At 42.7% G+C, this 14,931-nt stretch overlaps 1 protein-coding gene across 1 annotated transcript in view; it reads left to right on the top strand.

Moving 5' to 3' along the window:
* Positions 1 to 14,351, top strand: part of Wdr76 (WD repeat domain 76) — a 35,273-nt gene extending 20,922 nt beyond the window's left edge. The window contains exons 9-13 of the mRNA XM_057780952.1: positions 372 to 527; positions 2,988 to 3,205; positions 4,380 to 4,532; positions 6,652 to 6,705; positions 12,589 to 14,351. Coding sequence (XP_057636935.1) covers positions 372 to 527; positions 2,988 to 3,205; positions 4,380 to 4,532; positions 6,652 to 6,705; positions 12,589 to 12,853 — 846 coding nt within the window. The 3' untranslated portion in view covers positions 12,854 to 14,351. The remainder of the gene's footprint in view (positions 1 to 371; positions 528 to 2,987; positions 3,206 to 4,379; positions 4,533 to 6,651; positions 6,706 to 12,588) is intronic.
* The last annotated feature ends 580 nt before the right edge of the window (positions 14,352 to 14,931 follow it).

Below are 14,931 nucleotides of genomic sequence, written 5' to 3'. Positions count from 1 at the left end.
TTGTTAAAGTGAATGTCAGGAAACAAAGAATTCCAGTATAAAGATGTTGATTCTGGGCCCATGAAATGCTCAGAGGATAAAGATGCTTGCCTGGTGACCCGAGTTCGACCTCAGAATTCATGGTGAAAGGAAAGACTCCGGTAAGGTGTCCTCTGACTTACACACGTATGTCATGGCCTCTCTATGGTCATGCTGTACACACATACACATGTTTTTAAAAGGCTGCTGGTTCTGATTGTCTGGGAGAGTGAGCACGGTTAGACTAAGCAAAGACTCCGTATAATTCCTATGTAAATACTTTAGTAATATGAAGACATAGCAACATCCAAGGCCACATCCATTACTGCTCTTCACCTCCAACTTTCTTCCAGACCCGGCAGCATGAAGATGAGGCGTATGGTTTTCATCCCCACAGTCAGCCTGTCAGCTGTCTTTACTTCTCACCCACCAACCCAGCCCACCTGCTGTCCCTGAGCTATGACGGCACATTGCGATGTGGGGACTTCTCCACTGCGATTTTTGAAGAGGTAAATGTTAATGTGTTTACTAGCTGACATCGGAGAATATTCTGGATTATTTATTAAGTGGTACACTTGGTTGTTGTGTGGTGTTTTACTCTTGACTTTTTTTGGGGGGCGCCACCCAGCTCCCAAATTACACATGGAGCCTTATTCTTAGTTATGGATGCCTGGCCTTAGTGTGGCTTGTTTCTTGCCAACTTTTTAAATATATTATCCCGACTACCTTTTACCTCTGGGCTTTTATTTTTCTCTATTTCTGTATACCTTTCTTTGCTTCTTTCTCCTTGGCTTGCTGGATGGCTGACCCCTGGTGTCCTGTTCTCCTTGTTCTCTCGTTTGTTCCTCGTTCTTCTCGTTTTCCCTCCTATTTATCCTCTCTACCTGCTAACCCCACCTATTTATCCTCTCTACCTGCTAACCCCACCTATTTATCCTCTCTACCTGCTAACCACACCCATTTATCCTAACAACTACCATAGCACAGAAAATGGTGGCTGCTTCTGGGTTCATTTCACTCAATTCCTAAATTATCTTTTACTGGGAAAGCTTTTCTCTTTGTTGGTTTTTTTTTCTCTTTTAATTAAAGAATGAAGATAGTAAAAAAAAAAATGAAGATAGTGAAGCTCGATTGATTTAATTTAGTCCCTAAGTTGTACCACAAACTTCTCTCAATATGGTTGATCCAGAAATCAAGTGTTGGGGAATATTATTTTCCAGGTGTGTGACTTTTGTTTAACTCTGTGAAGCTGTGATTCTTTGCCTGTCTAAAGCACCTGGTGTTCCTAATAAAGAGATGAAGGGCCAATAGTGAGCAGGAGCAAGAACAGGTGAGGTTAGCAGGTAGAGAGGATAAATAGGTGAGGTTAGCAGGTAGAGAGGATAAATGGAGCCTTGTCGTTTAACACAGGTTGGCCAGGATTTGTGATCTTCCTGTCTCAATCTTCAAGTGGCTAGGATGACAGACTTGTACTTTTAGGCCCAGTTTGGCATCGCAGATGATTGTAGCAAACAGTTTACCTTTTCGGGAAATCAGAGTTAAAGCAAAAATTAATTTTTCTTTTTTGGTGTTTGCAATTCTGACTGTCCTGGAACTCAACTGTGTAGACCAAGCTGGCCAAATTCACATAGATCCACCTGCTTCTGCCTCCCAAGTGAGATGAGAGCTACCATACCCAGCTTTGAAAATTAAGCATTTTGATCTGCCCTAGGGATGCAGCCCAGATGTTAGAGTGCCAGCCTAGCAGGCACAAGGCCTTGGGTTCAGTCCTCAGCACCACACAAGCTGGTGTAGTGGCACAATGCGTGTAATCTTAGCACCTGGGAGGATGAGAGGCTCAAAGTCCTCCTTAGCTATATATCTTGAGTTTAAGTCCAACCTGGGCTGCTGAGGGAACATGTTTCAAACAAACAAACAAACAAAAAAACCAAAAAAACAAAAGAAATTTAATCTGTTTATTCTTCTATCAACAATAGTTATAATTGAATGAATATCCAGTCATATATCTTAGAGTTCATTTGGATTCAAAACTACTTCTGTTAAGATATAATTTTAGGCTGGACAGTGGTGGTGTACCCCTTTAACCCCAGCACTCAGGAGGCAGAGGCAGGAGGATCTCTTTGATTTCAAGGCCGGTCTGGTCTACAGAGCGAGTTCCAGAATAGCCAGGGCTGCAAAGAGAAACCCTGCCTCAAAAAAGAAATAAGAAAAGGAAATTTTTTTTTTTTTTTTTTTTTTTTTTAGTTAGCTAGAATTCAGAGCCAGTTATTTTTCTGGTAAGTTTCACAGAGTAGATTTGGAATTGAGGGTTTCAGATTTGGGGTGTAGCTCTGATGTGGATTAACTGACCATTTGATTTAGGCAAACCTCTGTGTTTTCATTTTGCTTTATATTTCCTGTGTGGACGATAGCAGGGTAAATGACATTTTTATAACTCCTTTACTACATTTTTTTTTTCTAACATGAGGCAGGGTCTCTTTGTGTAACAGCCCTGGCGGTCCTAGAACTAGCTCTTGTAGACCAAGCTAGCCTTGGAGATCGCCTGCCTCTGCCTCCTGAGTGCTGGAATTAAAGGCGTGTGCCACCACCGCCCAGTCCCTTTACTAGGGATTTAAGCATTGGTTTTCTCTAAAAGAATGTTTTTATGGAACCCCAGCACTTGGGAAGAGAATGCAGGAGAATCATTAGTTTAGGGCCCGCCTCGGCTACACGGAAAGGTGTGGGACAACTTTGGGGAGTCAGTTGTTGCCATCCCGCGAGTCTCTGTGCTGCTAGGCCTGCATCCTGAGATGCCTGCTGAGCCTCTACCTCCTGCCGTGGTGGGGTGCTGGAAGTACAGGTGTGTAGCACCCCACCCATCTTCTTGGGGGGGTCCAGGGATTGCACTCAGATGTCAGCTTTTGATTTGATCTACTGAGCCACCTCCCCGGCCTTGGGGTTTTAACTGGATTATTGCTTCTCTCCCCTAGGTGTACAGGAACGAGGGAAGCAGCCCCTCTTCCTTCGACTTCTTGGCAGAAGACGCTTCCACGCTGCTAGTGGGACACTGGGATGGACATTTGTCACTGGTAGATAGACGGACACCTGGAACTTCCTATGAGAAGTTTTTTAATTCATCCATGGGAAAAATTAGAACCGTTCATGTCCACCCAGTATCCAGGCAGTATTTTGTCACGGCAGGATTGAGGTATGTTTTCTTCTTCTGGGTTTATTATTCATTCATTCATTTATTTTTTGGGTGGGGTCCCTCTTGCTATCTCTGTCTGCTTGGAAATTGTGCTGATCCTCCTTTACCATTTCAAGGGCTGGGATTATAGATGTTTGTTACCGAGCCAGGTTTGAGTTAATTTAGTTTCTCAGACATTTGATCTTCCTTCCTTCCTTCCTTCCTTCCTTCCTTCCTTCCTTCCTTCCTTCCTTCCTTCCTTCCTTCCTTTCTTCCTTCCTTCCTTTTTAAATCTCGAGACAAGGTCTCACTCTGTAGACCAGGCTAGCTTGGAACTCGGAGATCCATCTGCCCCTGCCTTCTAAGTGCTGGGATTAAAAGTGTGTGCCACCGTACTTGACACACATTTGACTTGTGTGCTATATAGAAGTAAGTAATTTTCCTCCTCACACTGATGGAAATATTATAATTTTTAATAGGAATTCTTTTGGTTTAATAGAGAAACTGTTCAAGAAAACATATTTGCTTCTACTTTTAGAGAAGAAAACTTTAAATTGTAATAAACAGAAAATTTGTGTGTGTGAGACCTATAACTTGGCCCATAACTTGGCTTTTTTTTTTTTGTTTGTTTTTTTTTTTTTGGACACAGGGTCTTCCTACGGTGGTGGCTCTGACTGTCCTAGAACTAACTTTGTAGAACAGGCTGACCTTAAACCCACAGAGCTCCACCTGCCTCCCGAGTGCTGGGATTATAGACGTGTGCCAGTGCTCCTCAGCACTTGGAGATACTGGAAACCTGGTAGAAACTAGTCTGCCCGAGGCAACATGGGTCTTCTGTGTCTTGGAATTTCTTCAATGTTTTATTTATTTTCCTTTGCCAGTCACTGTCTGTAAAGTTAGATATGAGAGGGTTTTGTCTTAAATGTTTTTTTTTTTTAATATTTATTTATTATTTATTATGTATACAATAGTCCAGAAGAGGGCACCAGACCTCATTACAGATGGTTGTGAGCCACCATGTGGTTGCTGGGAATTGAACTCAGGACCTTTGGAAGAGAAGGCAATGCTCTTAACCACTGAGCCATCTCTCCAGGCCCCGTCTTAAATGTTTCTAATGTAGTACGTGTTTGAGTGTGTAACGTAGTCCGTGGGCTCACTGCATGGGCTGTACTGATAATTTCTCTTCCCATCCCAGGGACGTTCATATTTATGATGCCAGGCACCTGAACTCCAGGAGAAACCAGCCTTTGATCTCTTTGACTGAACACACGAAGAGCATTGCCTCTGCCTACTTTTCACCTGTCACTGGTAACAGAGTGGTGACCACCTGTGCTGACTGTAAGCTAAGGTACACTAAGAAGACAGAACCATGTTTTTTGGGGAATCTATTTAGAGACTGCTGCTATGGTGTTCGTAACTAGAAGTTTTGTTTACTGCTACTGCTATGGAATCACTAGTGTTACTGTTATTATAGTCCCTCTCTTCCCCTCTTTCCCTTTCTACCCCCCTTTCTCCCACCCCATCCCTCTTCATCCCACTTCTTACCCCTTCCTGTCCCAGGTTACCTGTATTCCAGGCTGACCTTGAACTTGCCCTCTTTCTGCTAGGTGTGTTTCACCACTTCAGTTAGGAGAACTCCGCCCTCTGGGGGAAAGTGGGATCTACTTTAAAAGTGTGTTAAATGGAAATTGCTCAGCCCCAGATTTTGGGCAAAAATTATGCTTCTGCCCAAGCTAATAGGTGTGGTTTTGGGATTTTACCTTTTCTACTGTTCTATAGCTACTTCCCTAAAACTGATTTAAATCAGTTGAACTGAGAAACAAAAAATGTCACATTGAAGAAACATGAAAGGGCTTTTGTAGTCCTAGTTTCTTGGCAAGTTGAGGCAGACAGATCCCTTGAGCACAGACAGGCAGCGTAGTGAGACCCCCCATTTCTTGAGAATAATGTGAAGACAGTTATGCAGCTACAGGAAAAGTGATCCTGTTCTCTTTGAGAATACTTAATTCTTTTTCAAATTTGCAAGCTCTTTAAGAGTTGGGATTCATCTTTCAGCAAGTATTTCTTGAATGTGTGCCGTGGGCCAGGCTCAAGAACGGCAAACACATGATCTGCAGGTCTTAGTGTCTAGCCACGTTTGTGAGTGTTACCAGGACATGATGTAAGGTTATCATGGCAACCCACCCCCACCTCCACTTCTTACCACACAGCTCTCTTTGTCCTGACAACTTTTTATCCATTTTCCTTCATTCACACTCTAGAGTTTATGCTTACTACATTAATTTCTAGTAATTAAGCTTTCTAATAGTCAAACTGGGAAGGCAGCTCCAGTGCCACGAGATTGCCCTGGGGTCAGCTGGGCACAGAAGGGGAGGAGTAACTGAGCCTGGCTTCATTCTGGGTCCCTCCACTTTTGTACTGGCCAGTCAGTCTCTTCAGCAGTTCGGAAATGACGTATCAGGCCATCAGGCTATCAACTAAAGAATCAGAGAATGTTTGCTTTTTTTTTTTTTTTTTTTGCTCCTAAAACAAATTATTTGCCGGGCAGTGGTGGCGCACGCCTTTAATCCGAGCACTTGGTGGGCAGAGGCAGGCGGATCTCTGTGAGTTTGAGACCAGTCTGATCTACAGAATGGGTTCCAGGACAGCCAAAACTGTTACACAGAGAAACCCTGTCTCAAAAAAAAGGTTTGTCTGTGAGTCTGTGAGTGTGTCGGGTCCCTAAGAACTGAATTTACAGACTGTTGTGAGCTTCCATGTGGGTGCTGGAAATTGAACCTATGTCCTGGAAGAGCAGTCAGTGGTCTTAACCACTGAGTTATCTCTCCAACCCTGGAAGTTTGGTTTTTATATATGTACGCACTCTCAGAGTATTTGTGAGTTTTAATTCCACAGCCCTTATGTGTGTGTGAATCTGAATATAGTTTTAGATGCCAGATTGCCACTTTAGAATGTACATACCAAGCTGGTGTGGTGGTGCCTACCTGTAATCCAGCCCTCAGGAGATCAAATAGGAAGGTTGACAGTTCTAGGCATACATAGTGAGATACTGCCGCAAAGAAAGTTTATTTATTTTTGGTGTTTCGAGACAGGGTTTCTTGTAGCTTTGGAGCCTGTCCTGGAACTCACTCTATAGACCCGACTGGCCTCAAACTCACAGAGATCTGCCTGCCTCTGCCTTCCAAGTGCTGAGATTAAAGGCATGTGCCACCACTGCGTGGCAAAAATTTATTTTTTAGAGTAATAGTGTTTAAGTATGTCCAAACTAAGCTTATTGTATGGATTGAATTTTATAGTATAGTCCATGTCCTTATTGTTAAAGACAGCATCTGAGGTTATAATCTGATCCCACATAAGTAACTGTTATATTTCCCACTGTGAACCAACAGATATCTTAAATACACAGTTACTATTTCAGTAAGACTGGAGAATCTAAGTAACATGGCGGTGTAACTGTTTATTTGCAGAGTCTTTGACAGCAGCTCTGTGTCGTCCCAGATTCCTCTCCTCACCACCCTCAGGTAGGCCTCCCTGCATCCGAGGAGCAGCAGATGCAGAAGGCGCATGCTGGGCATGTGACTCAAGGAGAGACTGTCGTCCTGGTTTTGCGCTGTGTTGTATAAGCATCCTTGCCTTTCAGTCCTGTCCAGAAGAGCTCTTGCTTCCGGGTCTCAGTGACCTAGCTCTCAGCTGGCACGTGCTCTCAGCTTTACTCAGTACCTTAGACTCATGTCTACTTGGTGGGGCTCCTGTTTGTGCTGGCTTCGGTGGCTTCCGCACGTATCTCCCTCATGCTTCTGATGGCCCTCTTCTTGAACCCTTTACTTTGAGTGTGCCAGTTTAATGTCTAACGATTCCCTGTGCCAGGCCTTCTCTCTAGAGGTTGTTCTTTTTCATGTTTGAAGCTGGGAGTGTGCTAGACTTTGTTAGTGTTAGTTTTCAGAAGCTCTATTTAAGCATATTTTGTTTTTTTTTTATAGGTCTTACTCATTTAATTTCATTTTTCAGATACTATGTTTCAGTTTATCAGTTTCCTTGGTTTTTGTTTGTTTGTTTTTGAGACGGGGTTTCACTATGCAGCCCTAGCTGTTCTAGAACTCCCTTGGAGACCACACTGGTCTCAAACTCACAGACAGCCTCTGTCTTTGCCTCTTGAGTGCTAGGATTAAAGGTGTGCAACACTGTTCCCAAACTTTACTTAATTTTTTAAGAAATAAAAATGTCTTTGTTGCATAACTATGTTTTGAAATATGCATACATTATAGAATGACTAAACTAAGCTGGTTAACATGTATCAGCTCACATTCCTTTTTTTCCTTCCCTCTGATGAGAACATTTAAAATCTCTCTCTTTTACTGACTTAAATGAATGATGGTTTGTGGGGTAAAGGCGCTTGCTGAGCAAGCATGATGACTGTAGAGTTCCATTTTTGAACCTATGGTGGGTGTCAGGCAGCTCACAACTGCCTCTAACTGCTGCTGGCCTTTAGGGCAAGCACAAACATGGGATACTCATACGCTGACATATACACACAAGAAAAGTAAGATAAATATTAAAAAGGTTTTAAAAATCCAACCCCCCACCAAAACATTCCTAACTATATTTCTAGAATAGATCTTTTGATTCTTCCCCACTCTCTGAATTTGCTTTCTTTGACCAACTTCTTCCCCGCCCTCCACTACCAGCCTCTGTGACTGTTCCTTCTTCACTTTTAAATTCGACACGGAAATGAGATCATATCTTATTTGTCTTTCTGTGTCTTGCTTATTTTGTTTAACAAAATGTTTTCCGGGTTTGTTTGTGTTGTCAAAAATGGCAGAATTTCTTTTTTTTTTTTTTTTTTTTTTTTTGGTTTTTCAAGACAGGGTTTCTCTGTGGCTTTGGAGCCTCTCCTGGGACTAGCTCTTGTAGACCAGGCTGGTCTCGAACTCACAGAGATCCGCCTGCCTTTGCCTCCCGAGTGCTGGGATTAAAGGTGTGCGCCCCCACTGCCCGGCTCAGAATTTCTTTTAATAAGACTGAATAGTTTTCCTCTGTGTGTGTCTGTGTCCTACATCTTCTTTGTCCATTTAGTTTTGATATTTATGTAGTCCTGGTTGGACTCGAACTCACAGAGCTCCACCTGCCCCTGCCTCCCGAGTCCGGGGTTAAAGCATGCCCCATAAGTAAGGCACAGATTTGTAGCCTTCTGAGGTATCTGCTCTTCTCAGCAGAGGTTGATGGCAAACTCTCTTCCTGCCCACCCAAGAAGAACTAGATCTTTATTTCTCACTGGAGAACAAATTCAAAATAATAAATGTGACTTGAAAACTAGAAACACTGACCCTAGTAGAGGAAAACACCTGAGGATACAGGCAGGATCTTTGTGGCCAGCACCGCAGTGGGCCCGATCCAGCCCAGGACCCGTAGCTGTGACGGCATGAAGTTAGAAAGTAATGAGGGGAACTCCTCCCAGCAGGACTGTGGAAATTGAACACCAAAAGAATAAGACAATCCTGCCAGTCACTAAATGGACTGATGAATCACAGACAGTTCTAAACTGACTCAGCAGTTAAGATGGCTTGCTGTATAAGCATGAGGTCCTGAGTTCAGATCCCAGCAACCATGTTTAAAAAAGAGCCCATAGTCGGGCGGTGGTGGCGCATGCCTTTAATCCCAGCACTTGGGAGGCAGAGACAGGCGGATCTCTGTGAGTTCGAGACCAGCCTGGTCTCTTTACAAGAGCTAGTTCCAGGACAGGCTCCAAAACCACAGAAGAAAAAAAAAGAAAAGAGCCCATGTGTCTTTAACCCTAGCACTGTTAGTGGAGGCAAGGGGATAGGCTGGGGCTCGGCAAGACTCTATGTTCATCTTTGGAGAAGTGACAGATTTTTTAAAATTTCATTTTATTATTTTATTTATTTGACTGGGAATATCATAGTGTCTCTTCATTGCCAGCTGGTTTTCATTTCCAGTGCTAATATCCAGCTTACATTAGAACACTGGGATACAATGAGTTCAGAAACACTGTGGCCTAGTGCCATGGCCTAGTGACCTTGTTGCAAGAATAGAAAACTGTGAAAAGTCATTTTACAAAAAAATGCACAAATAAGTGGTTTTTCCTGATGAGTTATTTTAAATGATCTAAAATCCCTCCTTGATTCCTTTACATACTGCTTTCTGAGCACAGTGTTTAAAATAAAGACATAAAACACCCCCCGTGTTTTTATTTTTGTTCGAGACAGGGTTTCTCTGTGTAGCTCTGGATGTCCTGGAACTTGCGGTGTAGACCAGGCTGACATCAAACTCATAGATCCACCTGCCTCTGCCTCCTGAGTACTGAGATTAAAGGCTGCATAATCACTGCCCAGCAAAGCATCCTTTTTTATTTTTATTGTAAACAGGTATAATTTGTTCATTTTTAAATCCAAGTGTTTCTTTTTTTCTGCCCAGTTTTTGAGTGCTGTGTAAATTTCTTAAGTTTACATTCTATTTTATTATTTATCTATTTATTTATCTGCTTGGCTTTTTGAGACAGGCTTCCTCTGTGTAGCCCTGGCTGTCCTGGGACTCTCTCTGTAGACCAGATTGACCTCAAACTCAAGAGATCCGTCTGCCTCTGCCTCCTGAATGCTGGGATTAAAGGCGTGTGCCACCTCCAGCTGGTGGGGACGCTTTTCTTAATTTTGTTTTTAGATTGGCTACTATTAATGTGTAGTAACAATTAACTTTTTGTAGGTCACACTACTTATATATATATAATGATTGTTCTTGCTCTTGGCTAAGTGCTAAAAAAAAAAAACCTAAAAATTACTGGTCTAGAGAGGCATAGTTATAACCAGTTCTATCCTGTTCAGAGAGAAGGATAAAACACAAACGTCTCTTCATTATAAAAACCACATTTCCCAAAATAAGACTTAGTCATTAACATTTCTTATCGGTCTCTTAAATTTTTAAAATTGACTGTCATTATTCGTGTGGGTTTTTGCGTGTTTTCTTTTTGCTTTGAGGCTGAGGTTTGTATAGCCCGGGCTGGCTGATAACTCATTATGTAGCTGGGGCTGATTTCCTTTTCTCTTAAAGGTTTACTTTTATTTTAAACTTTTATATATGTGTATCTGTCAGGGTGTTGGATCCCCTGGAGCTCGAATTGCAGGCTGTTGTGTCTGTCTGTGGGGTATGTTGCTCCCTGGCAGCAGGTGGCTCCGAGAGGACAGCTTGCCGCTGAGATTCTTTATGTCCTCATATCTCAGTGAAACCAGAAGCAGTTTCCTAAAAGGCTAGAATTCTCCCTGTTTAGCTGTAAACCGCAAGGTCTACACTCATGTGACCACTTCTTCCAGGGAGGCCCCACTTCCTACAGGATCCACAGCTGCTCATAGCAGTAACAGCAGCTGGGGGCCAAGGATGCACAGCACGGGAGCCTGGGGTGCATTTTATATACACACCATAACATCCCACCACAAGCGTGACATTGAGAAGTAGACCTGTATCTCGACATGAAACCTTGATGTCCTGAATATAACTGTTCCCAGGAACTCTCTTCCCGTTACGCTGTTAGACAAGGAGAAGGCCTTTCAGCCTGCAGGTTTGTTTTGTTTTGTTTGTATTTTCCTTTAAATAGAATCTTGCTGTTTGTCCAGGTTAGCCCAAACTCCTGGATGAAAGTGACCTTCCTCAGCAGCTGAGACTGCTGCCTGGTTTAAATACAACAGATTTTTATGCTTGTTTAAAAGTTTGTGTGTGAGTGTGTGGGCTTGTGTGACTGCACCCGTGCGGAAGCTTAAATAGGTTCTCGGGATTGAACTCCACGCTTATGTGGTAAGAATTTTATCAGCCGACCATCTTCCTTTTCCCTGTATCCTGTAACCTTGCTTGAAATTATTTAAGTAGATTTTTAAATGTGTGGAATCTTTCATCATATTTTGTTTTTATGAATGTGATCAATACATCAGCGAACACAACACCATCACCCCTGCTAAATGACCAGAGTTTGATAGCTCTGGTCCGGGTTCCATGTTAGTGGTGAAAGGCCACCCTTACCTCACTCTTGATCCCAGAGGAAAGCTATCAGTCCTCATCGGGTCTGATGCGCTGTGGGCCTCTCACACGTGGCCTTCATTGTGTTGTGATTCCTCTGCTCCCAGTTGGTTGAGTACATCATGGATTCATTTTCAACATCAGTTGTGACGATCACGTGCCTGTCCTTCACTTTGTTAGGGTGGTGTGTTACAGTTTGAGTTTCATTATGGTGGGCCATCCTTGTCTTCTACTTGACCACGGTGTATAATTTTTTACTATGCTGTCGAATTTGTTGATATTCTTTTGAGGGTTTTTGTGTTTTGGCAAGAGTCTCTTTTATGTTGGCCTGAAAATGACCTTGAACTCTCAATCTTGCTGCTCCACCTTCCCAGTTTTGATTACAAGTCTGTGCAAGCCACACCTATGAGGTGCAGGGGATTGGACTCAGGGCTTTTGTGTGTGATAGATAAGCACTCTGCCATGTGAGCCCCACCCTCAGAAAGCTGGGTATGTAGGTGCACACAGTTTATGTCCACACTTGAAGAGTAAGGCAGAGGATTGCCACAGGTTGGAGGTAAGACTGAGCTACATAGTAATTTTCAGGCTACAGAATGAGATACTGTTTCAAATAAACAGAAACAAAAAGGCTTATTCTCAAATCTCTCCCCCCACTTCCTCCCTCTGTATGTGAATCCCCTTAACTGTCATGAATGAATTTATATTTTTAATTCTTTAGGTTTGTTCAGTCTTGGCAAATTGTGTTCCTTTGTCTATTTCTTCTAGGTTTTTCTGTTTGTTGATGTATAATTGTTCACAGTATATTTTCTACTTTAGGGCTGGGGATGTCCTCAGTCGGTAGAGCACTTACCTAACAAGTGTGAGACCCTGGCTTTGATTCCCAGGACTGCATAAAGAAGGCGAAGTGTGGTGTAGGCTTGTAATCTCATTGCCTGGGAGGTAGAGGCAGGGGGATCAGAAGTTTTAGGTCATTTTCTGTTACAAAGGGAGTTCAAGGTCAACCTGGGCTACCTAAGACCCTGGCTTTAAAAAAAGAAAAAAGAAACATTATCTTTTATTAAAAAAAATTTAAGACTTATATGTATGAGTCGTTTGCCTGTGTGAATGCATCTGTGCTGTGTATGTGTCTGGGGCCTGCTGAAGTCAGAAGAGAGGCATTAGGTCCCTTGGAACTGGAGTTATGGATGATTTTGAGCTATCATACGGGTGCTAGGAAGCAAACCAGTAAGTGCTTTTGACCACTGAACCATCTCTCCAGCCCCAGAAGAGGTATCATTTCCACAGGCCCAGGGTCACCACCCTCTGAGCACGAGCTGAAGGCTAGGTGAGCAGATAATTTAACATTTCAAAGTAAATACTGTTTTGTTTTTGTTTTTCCCTACTAGGCATAACACTATCACTGGGAGATGGCTAACAAGGTTCCAAGCTGTGTGGGACCCTAAACAAGAAGATTGCTTCATAGTTGGCAGTATGGCGCAGCCACGGCGGGTGGAAGTCTTCCACGAGACGGGACAGAGCGTGTATTCCTTTTTGGGAGAATGTCTCGTATCCGTGTGCTCCCTTGCTGTTATGCATCCTACCCGATACGTTCTGGCTGGAGGTAATTCCAGTGGGAGGTTACATGTTTTTATGCATCAAGAAAGCTTCTGAGCTATTGGGTAGGTTCAACAATTTGATCAGCTTGCTGTGTGGCAAAGGAATCAAGTGATTCTCTCAGCTTAGTGCATCTGTTTGGTAATGTGTTGTATCTAGCCACTGTAACATTACTTTCTCAGTGAGACTCTGGAGAATGCAGTATTAGCAGGAGAGGAACTTGAAGGTCATCTCTAGAGGAGGGAGGGCCCTGGCACAGAAGCTGGGATGCTTTCAGCACTTTGAGACAGGCTGGCCTCAGACCCTGGAGCCTCTTGCCTCTGCTTCCTGAGTGCTAAGATTGCAGGCATGTGCCACTGCACTCAACACCTTCAGCACTTTTCATTAGGCTGTATTCTGAGAAATTCTGTCAAATTATAAAGCTTTGAGTGGTCAGTATTAATTTTTTTCTAATATGATGAGACAATTTTGATGCAATAGCAATCTGTAGATCGGATTTATTTTATAGTTTGGAGTGGATACTTAATTTCTCACACTGGAATAGGTCCTAAAGATCTTTAGATCATCTAAGTCTAATTATGAAACGTTATTGGACCCCAGGGACTGTCACATGCTAGGCAAGTGTTGCACTATTGACTCATACCCCACCTTTGAAACTTAGTTGTTCTGCTTTGTTGTTGTTTTTGAGACTGGGTTTTGCTCTGTAGCCCAGGCTAGCCTGCCTTGATCTTAGATCCTCCTGCCAAGTGCTAGGACTATCGGTGTGTACTACCATGCCCAGTCAGAACTTAGTTTTGTAAGCTAAGAACCTGTTTGGGTTCCTTGTGTCTCAGTTCAGTGTTAAATGAGATCCCACAATAATTACTGGGAACCACTGGTTTCTGTGACTGGGGCCCGTGTCTGCATGCCTGCAGCTTTGTCTGCCTTCTTCCTCTGGGCAGCGCCTCCAGAATTGAGCTGGGACTGCGCAGTGTTTGAACTAGTGTATAACTGCACAGCTAGCTGGCGACTTTTCACATGAAATTCATAATCCCAGCACTTGAGATGAGGCAGGAGAATTGGGAGTTCAAGGCCAACCTGGGTCATCTTCCTTTGCTCCCACATTAATAAAGCACGCAATGCAAAAATTAGGATATTTTTAGTTTTTAATCAGAATATTTTAAAATAAAAGTCAGTTTCATGTTGTATATGTTTATGTATATTCTGCTAAGTCAGTGGTCTGGTGTCACAGTGTAACATGTGTTCAGTCTTTTCTATTGTTACTTGCCAAAGTTACTACTGAAAGAATTATAAGCAGCTTAGACAATGTTTGGATTGTAAGAGGAAAGACTCTGATATGCCACAGAAATAAAGTATGAACTTTCCTTTAAGAGTAACTTCTTTGAACAATCTTCTTTATAATTAAAAATCTAGAGGTGGCTCAGCAATTAAGAGTACTGGTTACTCTCCCAAATGACCCAGGTTTGGTCCCCAACATCTACATGTTAGTAACAACCATGTGTATGTAACTCAAGTTCTAGGCTTCTGTGGGTACCGTATAACACACAGTATGAAGACATACACACAAGCCAAACACATAAGATAATAATAAAGGTTAAAAAAAATCTTAAAGACTCAAGGGGCCGGGCGGTGGTGGCGCCGGGAGGCAGAGGCACGCGGATCTCTGTGAGTTCGAGTCCAGTCTGGTCTACAGAGCTAGTTCCAGGACAGGCACCAAAGCTACAGAGAAACCCTGCCTTGAAAAGCCAAAAAAAAAAAAAGACTCAAGGGTGGTGGTGCATGGATGCTACACAAAATATTAAAAATGGGTTAGATCAATATGTAAAAGCTAGCCAATAAAAGACTAAAACTAATGGGCCAAACAATGTTTAAAAAAATACAGTTTCCGTATAATTATTTCAGATAAAGCCATACAGACAACAGGACGCCAAAAACATAGCCCGCCGCTCCCATTACAACAGCTTTAATCCCATCACTCGAGAGGCAGACAGGTAGATCTCTGAGTTCCAGTCCAGCCAGTGAGACCCCATCTGAAAAAACAAAGCCAAACTAAAACTAAGGTTGGAGGCTTAGTTTATCATCATGGATATTCATAAGGAAATGGCAGTTTTGTCTCATAGCTAATAAAGATCTTT

The sequence above is a fragment of the Chionomys nivalis genome, chromosome 9 (assembly GCF_950005125.1).
Source record: "Chionomys nivalis chromosome 9, mChiNiv1.1, whole genome shotgun sequence".
In the NCBI taxonomy this organism is placed as follows: domain Eukaryota; kingdom Metazoa; phylum Chordata; class Mammalia; order Rodentia; family Cricetidae; genus Chionomys; species Chionomys nivalis.
This window is presented reverse-complemented; position numbering and strand designations above follow the sequence as displayed.